Below are 8,430 nucleotides of genomic sequence, written 5' to 3' on the forward strand. Positions count from 1 at the left end.
AGGAGGATTATTGTTCCTGTGTTACAGGTGAGTAAACTGAGGCACAAAGAAGCTGTTGGATGCATGCAGGTTCTCTGGCCCACATTCCTCTCTCTGCCTGTTGGACCTTAAAGCCTGTGTTCTTAACCGCGTGGATCACTACTGCCTCCGCAGAGTGAACCAACTCTGATAGGATTCAAACTCACATCCCAAATCTGAAAGGCTTTTTCCTTGCCAGAGCTCCTGGGGTCTGAGGTCTGGAAGCTGCTATGATCAGGCCGCCCCAGGTGATTCAGATTTATTTTCTCCTAGCTGAGAAAAATCTCAGACTGTGGGGCTCCTGACTGGCTCAGTGGGTGGGTGGGGCGTGAGGCTCTTGATCTTGGTGTTGTGGGTTCGAGCCCCACGTGGGGTGTAGAGATTATTTTTTAAAAATAAAAATAAAACCGTAAAAAAAAAAAAAAAAAAGAAAAGAAAAGAGAAATTTCAGCTTGTGTGACCCTCCTTTACCCCCTCCTTATCCTATGTCCTCCCCTTCTGGTGCTGAGGGGAAATAAGGAAGGGAAGAAGATACAGAGTGGAGGTGGGAGGGAGGTGAGGGGTTGGGGGGAGTAGTGAGAAGGTCGGTCGCACCTTTGGAAGACATTTCCAAAGAACTTAGGGAGGCTGCTTTTCTGAGGACCAACTCCCTCTCCTTCTCCCTGCTCCCTCTGTCAGCATTTTGGGGTGGGGTCAGGGCCGAGGATGTGGGAAGAGAAGAGGGGACCCTCAGAAACCGCCGCTCTTGGGGGGTGGGGCCTGTGACCTTGGGCCCCTCCCCCACTTGACTGCCCCGCCCCCGGAATATTGGAACGTTCCATGGCAGTTAGGGGCCCGGTCCTACGGAATAGGTCGTTTCTTTCCCAGACCCCAGGCCCTGTGGTGGCAAGGACTCTGCCTGATACAAATATTTAAGGGATGAGGGACCACTGAGCCCAGCAAGGGAAGGTGGAGATGGGGTGGAGGTTAGGAGGAGAGACAGGGAATGCTCAAGATGGGGGCAGGGGACTGTAGGGCTGGATTTCCCGGGTCGGTAGGAAAAAAGGATGAGCATCCAAACCCTGGCGAGGGAAGGGGGGGCTGGGAAGCGGGACGGGGCGGAGGGGAGCCTGGCCCAAGAAGAGAGCTGGCCGGCTGACCCCAGCGGTGCCAGGCAGGTGCCCGGGGAGCACCCCTCAGTGCCCCGGAGAATCTCCGTGCTGCCCCTGTGGTGGAGGATGACGCACAGCTCCCGCTGGGTAGCGCGGGTGCTGGCCTCGGAGCTCAGCCTCGTCGCCTTCATCCTGCTGCTGGCCATGGTGTTCTCCAAGAAGTGGCTGTGCCTCTCCGGGAGCCGCGTCTACCAGCGCTGGCCCAGCAACGTCAGCTCGAGAATCTACACGTCGGCTCGTCTCATGTCCATGGGGCTCCTGCACATCTGCAAATCCAAGAGCTGCTCCAGCTCCGAAAACGGGAAAGGTGAGACCCTCCACACCCCGGTCGCCGTCCCGGGGAACCGGCCGGCCTCGGTCACGGCCATCTGCTCCCCGTGGCCTCGTCCCCTCCCTCTGGTCGTCCCCAGCGCTGTTTCCCTGCAAGATGGCCTCACCGGCAGAGACCGCCGAGGATGGGTTTTCGTTCTCCCATCCGTCCCGGCCAGAGGGTTCTGCCTGACCCAAGGGAAGGTACCATTGCTCTGGAGGAGCTCAGAGCCCAGTCGGCGCCTGTGACAATGTTGCCAGGGGCACTGACTCTCAGGGAATGTCAATCATTCAATCACACAACACCCGCTATATTGGGAGAAGAGCCTCCTTGGAGGTGGGGATTTCCTTCCCCTAGGCTTGCAAACCCCGAGCTTCAGGGGAGTCCCCAGAATGCTCTCTCCCAGGCCCGGGTCCCAGCCTCTTTTCTTCCCTTCTCCCTCAGGCCCTGCTTTTCTGGGCCAGCTCTGGGTTTCCGTGTCTGGTTTCCCTGCTCCTTCCTTCCCGGCGTCCTTGCAGCCTTTCACTTCTAGTTCTTGTTCATCTGACCTCCCCTCCTGGCGCTGGGCCTCCTTTCTCAGCTCCCGTGCAAAACCGGAGCGTTTTTGGTTTGTTTGTTTTTTTAATGTTCATTTATTTACTTTTGAGAGAGCGTGAACATGCAGGGGAGGGGCAGAGAGAGAGGGAGACGCAGAATCCCAAGCAGGCTCTACCCTGTTAGCGCAGAGCCTGACGTGGGGCCTGATCCCACAAACTACGATCATGACCTGAGCTAAAGTTAAGAGTCAGATGCTCAACCTACTGAGCCACCAGGCACCCGTTAAATTATTTATTTATTTATTTATTTATTTATTTATTTTGAGAGAGAGTGAGAGAGAAAGAGCATGAACGGAGGGGAGGGGCAGAGAGAATCCCAAGCAGGCTCAGCACAGAGCCGGACCCGGGGATCGATCTCGAGCACTGTGAGATCGTGACCTGACTTGAAATCAAGAGTCCACTGCTTAACCCACTGAGTCACCCAGGCGCCCCTATTTATTATTATGTGTTAAAGATTTTATTTTTAAGTAATCTCCATGTCCAATGTGGGGCCCGAACTCACAACCCCGAGATCAAGAGTTGCACACTCCACCGACTGAGCCAGGCTTTAAAAAAAAAAAAAAAAAAAAAAACCAGGGGCGCCTGGGTGGCTCAGTTTGTGGGTTCGAGCCCCGCGTCGGCTTCTGTGCTGACAGCTCAGAGCCTGGAGCCTGCTTCCGATTCTGTGTCTCCCTCTCTCTCTGCCCCTCCCCCGTTCATGCTCTGTCTCTCTCTGTCTCAAAAATAAATAAACATTAAAAAAAATAAAAAATAAACTGAACAAATTTCGAATGGTTTTTACACAGCAGGACTCAGTCTTCATAAACAATTTTATGTCTTCTAAATTATTTTAATTTAATTTATAGTGTTTTAAATATGTCTATAAAGATACAGTAAATGTTTCCATATTATAATAGATGGGACATTGGGTCAGTCAGTTGAGTGTCCGACTTCGGGTCTGGTCATGATCTCACGGTTCATGGGTTCAGGCCTCACATTAGGCTCTATGCTAACAGCTTGGAGCCTGCTTCGGATTCTCTGTCTCCCTTTCTCTGCCCCTCTCCCACCCGTGCTCTCTCCCTCACAAGTAAACATTAAGAAAATATATGAATTAATAGATATATATCAAGTAAATGGATTGTCACCTTTTTACTTGACTTTTATTCTTCCATTCTTGGCAAAGTTTATTTCCAATGTCATATTTGTGAAAAAAGGAGCAACAAATTTGTTAATCATAAAGTTTTTTTTCCCCCCTGTGTTTAGTATGAATTCTTTGGTATAGATTTCCCAAAGTGGCTTGGCTGGATGAAAGAATGAAATATTTTAAGTTTTGGGGGGGTTTTATTTATTTATTTGCTTATTTATTTTGAGTGAGAGGGAGAGAGAGAGAGCTTGTGGGGAAGGGGCAGAGAGAGGGGGGAGACAGGGAATCCCAAGCACGTTCCGTGCTGTCAGTGTGGAGCCTCCTGTGGGGCTTGAACTCACATAGTGGGAGATCATGACCTGAGCCGAAGTTGGACACCTAACCGACTGAGCCACCCGGGCCCTCCTCCCCAACCCACTTTTCTATTGAGTTATTCATTTTCGTATGGTTGGGATTTTCAAACAATCTCCATGTTAAGAATCCTTGCCGGGGTGCCTGGGTGGCTCAGTCGGTTAAGCGTCTGACTTCGGTTCAGGTCATGATCTCACAGTTCGTGGGTTCGAGCCCCGCGTCGGCTTCTGTGCTGACAGCTCGGAGCCCGGAGCCTGCTTCGGATTCGGTGTCTCCCTCTCTCTCTCCGCCCCTCCCCCGCTCATACTCTGTCTGTCTCTCTCTCTCTCAAAAATAAACATTAAAAAAAAAAAGAACCCTTGCCTATTTAATAAGTGAAAGTCACATTTCATTGTTACCTCAAATGTGCATTTCTTCGATTATTAACTTTTTCTCGTAATTACTCATTTGATTATATTTTTTTTCTCTTGTGAATCCTGAGTTCGTCCTGTATTCTCACTTTCTCCAGACAGTTTTAAGCTGTGGGAAAATCACCCGGTCTTTGGGGTGGCCCGGATAACCTTCTGCCTGACCCTGGGGCTGGGCTTTGTCTTCACCGTCTGGTTGCACCTGCCGTATCTACCTGGTCTGAAGAGACTGCCCTTCTTTAGCTGGATCGGGACCATCCTGAGCTTCTTTGAAGGTACCCTTAGCTCTGGGAATCTGGGAATGGAGGTCAGTTTCTCACAAGCCACATCTTCCAGGGCACTCCTCCCTCTTCCTTCCTTTGGGGGGAGGGGTGGGGCAGGGGCGTGGGTGGGCGCTGAGAATGGAGTCCCCCCATCCCCCCCCCCCCCCCCCCCCCAGTCCCTGGAGAGGTGGAGTTGGGTGGGGCTGCGCTAACTCAGCACCGAAGGGAGCATCCTTGGGGGATTCTTAGGTGAGAAGATCTCTTGGCTTCCTGTCTCCCAGTTACCTTTATCTTCTCTACCCTCCTGCTGTTCCCTATTAACCTCTGGATCTTTGAGCTGAAGAGGAATTTATCTGTCCCCATCGGCTGGAGCTATTTCATCGGCTGGCTGGTGTTTGTCCTGTACGTCACCTGCGGTGAGTGGCCTGGCGGCCCTGGGAAGGAGGTGGCTCAGGGCAGGAAGGAGTGTGGAGGGAGGGAGGGGCTGGTGAGGCCCGGAGGGAGGGAGGGAGGTTCTTAGGATTCCCGTCCCCTTGGGCCTCACCTCGCCTGGCCTGCCGCTTTCCTCCCCCGTTCTCCACATTTCCTGTCCCCCATCCCTTTGTCCTTTGCCAGCGGCCCTCTGCCATTTCAACCACAAACACTTCTAGAGCGTGATTATGAACTGTCCCAGCCGGGCCGCGTCCTGCAGCAATGGTTCCAGCTCAGTACAGAACTTTCCGAGTGAGCCGGGGGTCTCACACACCTCGGGCAAGCAGGAGGAAGTCCCGGATCCCGAGCGGGAGAAGGCATCTCCGTAACCCTTTCCGAAATCCTGGCGCCGACTTCGGCCGCCCCTCGTCCGAATCCCTCGCCTCGTCCTTTCTCGAAGCCCTGGGTAGGTTGGCTCTCCTCGCCTCGAGGACTTAGAGAGGGAGGATTTTAGGTCAGCCTCGCACTTGCCCTCCTCGTTCCTGCCGGCTGACAGCGGGGCCGATGGGGAATAAATTGTCTCTTGCTTACCGTGTCTGGCAGTGGTCGAGGCAAGACAACCACTTGAAGAAGGCGAGGAAGGGAGAGAGGACAACTTCGTTTCCCGACTCTTCCTGCCTAGGGGCCTTTGGGCTCGTCCCGTTTCTCCCACAGCACACTTGGGCCCAGGTGAAAGGCGTCGCGAGAGCTACGCCTTTTTACACTTCGTTACCCGCATCCCAACATTTGCTAGGGGGCAGGGGGCGTGATGAGGGGAGGTCGCCTATGACCAGTGGGTCTGCAGGGAGTGAAGGACCCAAGAGCAAACTGGCCACAAGGTGAGAGGCAGGTTGCCTGGGCCGTGGCTGTACCGTGTGTGCTGGGCAGCCATCCCACCTCCTGTGTCCTCAGGTGACCAAGAGGTCCCAGCGGCCTGGGCCAGGGTATCACCGGCGCCAACTCCAACTCCGATTCCACCCCGACCTCCGTCCACACCTTCTCCTCCGCCACTCCGTCGCCACCGCTCTCGACTCCACCAGTTCTGCTACCCCTGTGGGCTGCTCCAAGCTTCCCGTGTAACGGCAGGAATAAAACCGTGAGAGTCAGGCCCTACGATCGAGACGCAGGTTGTCCTTTATGGATTACGAACTTCGTCTAGCCTCACGAACGCATGCGGCACCTGCCTGGGGCAGCCCCGGCAATGACCACTGGGATTCAGGCATCCCGCACAGAGAGGCTGGTCTCCCCGGAGAGCCGCTGTGGCCGATCTGTCGAATCCTTCCAGATGGAGCCGCCATGCCAGCCAGCTAGAGAGAAGGCGCGAAGTCCGAGTGGGGTGGATGGACGAAAGCTGTATGTCTTAGCGGGTCGAGCCGTCCGACACTGCCGTTTCAGCGGTTAAATGCTGCCAATCTCATATGGTTCAACCTAATACGTCTGACTGATTTCTATTTGATTTGTTTTTGGGGCTCTTTTGAGATTCTTGTCCTTAACCATACCTGACGAGCGGTGTGCGGCTTCTTGGCTCCAGGCAAACAGTCTGAGCAAAGAATATGTGGGCTTGAAATCTGGGCCGAGAAGCACCCCACAAATCCAGACTCATTGTCTCCCTCGTGCTTCTTCCCCCGGTAGCGAGGATTTATTGATTTGGCCATCCTTGGGGAAGAAACAACAAGCAAATGTAGGTCACGATCGGAGAAAGGGATTTGGTAATTTGAAAGAAGTCATAAACTCAAATGCCTACAGGGGTGAGACTGTCTGCCTCCTACATACATAAGGGGGGCTATGCTTCCAGTCTATGTATAATTTTCCTCTTTTGATAAAGACCTAGTATAATCGTTTGCTGCATAACGAATTACCCCAAACTTGGTGGCTTAAAATAATAAACATTATCTCACGTAGTTTCCGGGATCAGGAATCTGGGAGCAGCTTAGCTGAATGGTTCTTGCTCAGGGTCTCTCACGAGGTCATAGTCAAGATGTCAGCTGGGGCTGCAGTCATCTGAAGGCTTGACTGGGGCTGGAGGATCTACTTCCAGTGTGGTTCACTCATATGACTGTCGACGGTTCCTTGCCACAGGGGCCTCTTTCGTGGGCTGCTAGGTTGTCGAGAGCTCGTGTCCCCCAGAGTGAGTGATCTAAGAGAGAACGAGGAAGGAGGAAGAGGAGGAAGTGTCCGTGCCCTTATACACTGTTACTTTCGCCACATAAATCAGCTGAAATTTCGGAATTCCACTGTGTTGCAAGGGAGGAACTAAGTCCTCCTCATGGGGCCTTTAAGGATTATTCCAACAAAGCTGTGGAAATTGCACTCAGAGAGCCATTTGAAATTGGAGGAATCATTATATCCACAGGTCCTAGGAGAGGTCCACATTCCACATGGAGGCCACATGGAAGGAAAGCCCAGAGAGCAGGCTCAACCACGCAGATGGGGAGCCGAGAGAGTGAGGACCCGTGGCCAAGGGCCTTTATTGGGGTCAAGCAAACGTCTGAGGGGTTTTCATTGGTGCATTTGGATGTCACTAGGTTATAGTCAGGGGAGGGCAAGAAGAGGAACTTGTGGCAGGAGCCAGCCTTGTCACACTCGGTGCACCTGTCACCTGGTAAGGTGCTCACAGTCTCATCGTGGAGCTGTTGAGGCATCCGGCAGAGATGAAGTTTTAAGCATTCGTGATACACTGGCCGTCTGTTATGGGCTGAGTTGTGTCTCCCCCAGAATTCATACGTTGGAGCCCTAACCCCCAGTACCCCAGAATGTAACTAGCTGGAGATAGGGTCTTACGAGGTGCACAGGAAAGACCAGGCGAGAAGGTTCGCATCTGCAAGCCACGTAAGAGAGGTCTCAGAAAGAGACCAAACCTATTACACTTGACCTTGGACTTCCAGCCTCTAGAATTGGGAGAAAATAAATTTCTGTTGTTTAAAGGACCTAGTCTGTGGCGCTTTGTTACGGCTGCCCTAGCAAACAAATGCACCGCCTAAATTGGGTCCAGGTGCAGGTAAGGCTCTTGAGATGCAATGCCTTAAATACAGGGAGTCAAGTGCAGCTCCTCTCAGTCTGCATACCTGTGAACTAGAGAGACATGTGACCACCCCCCACACAGCCAGAAACCATGGCAGGCAGGGCAGTCAAGGGGTAACCGTGACAGACGCTGCTGTTTAAAAAGGGGGATAATGGCATATAATGAACACTGAGTAATGTATAGAATTATTGAATCGTTATGTTGTACACTTGAAACTAATGTAACACTGTATGTTCATCATACTCCAAAAAAAAAAAAAAAACAAAAAAACGGGGAGGGGAATATGAATGAGGGACACAACAGGGAGTCATTGATTCATAGCACTTCTGAAATCCAGCTGGGAAAATGTTGAAATTTCCTTGATGGAGACTCAGTCCTGGAGTGTCCAGGTGGCTCAGTCGGTTGAGCGGTTGACTTTGGCTCAGGTCATGGTCTCACGGCTCATGGGTTCGAGCCCCACGTCGGGCTCTGTGCTCACGGAACAGAGATTCTGTGACTCACTCCCTCTCTGCCTCTCCCTGCTTTCGCTCTGTCTCTCTCTCAAAAATAAATAAACATCTGGAAAAAAAAAAAAAAGATTCAGTCCTATTTCTCCCCAGCTGCAAGTCTCCATGGGTTTGTTTTTTTTTTTAGATGTAACACACATGCCATAAAATCTACCATTTTAAAGTACGCAATTCAGTGGTTTTAGTATATTCACAATGTGCAACCATCACCACTATCCCCTTCCAGAACACTC

General features: G+C 52.1%; 1 protein-coding gene across 1 annotated transcript; it reads left to right on the forward strand.

The window, feature by feature from the left end:
- The first annotated feature begins 806 nt into the window (after window positions 1-806).
- Window positions 807-5,220, forward strand: ODF4 (outer dense fiber of sperm tails 4). The gene is made up of 4 exons (XM_058703780.1): window positions 807-1,476; window positions 4,058-4,231; window positions 4,501-4,635; window positions 4,835-5,220. Exons 1-4 carry the CDS (start codon window positions 1,065-1,067, stop codon window positions 4,867-4,869), a joined length of 756 nt encoding a protein of 251 aa, XP_058559763.1. The 5' UTR covers window positions 807-1,064; the 3' UTR covers window positions 4,870-5,220.
- The last annotated feature ends 3,210 nt before the right edge of the window (window positions 5,221-8,430 follow it).

The sequence above is a fragment of the Neofelis nebulosa genome, chromosome 16 (assembly GCF_028018385.1).
Source record: "Neofelis nebulosa isolate mNeoNeb1 chromosome 16, mNeoNeb1.pri, whole genome shotgun sequence".
NCBI classification, from domain to species: Eukaryota; Metazoa; Chordata; class Mammalia; order Carnivora; family Felidae; genus Neofelis; species Neofelis nebulosa.

Bases quoted from the DNA above. Each gene is read 5' to 3' on its own strand.
- ODF4 (XM_058703780.1), top strand. From the start codon at position 1,065: ATGAGCATCCAAACCCTGGCGAGGGAAGGGGGGGCTGGGAAGCGGGAC. The intron at 1,477-4,057 runs GTGAGACCCTCC...CACTTTCTCCAG, and splicing joins CAGCTCCGAAAACGGGAAAG to ACAGTTTTAAGCTGTGGGAA. The intron at 4,232-4,500 runs GTACCCTTAGCT...CCTGTCTCCCAG, and splicing joins CATCCTGAGCTTCTTTGAAG to TTACCTTTATCTTCTCTACC.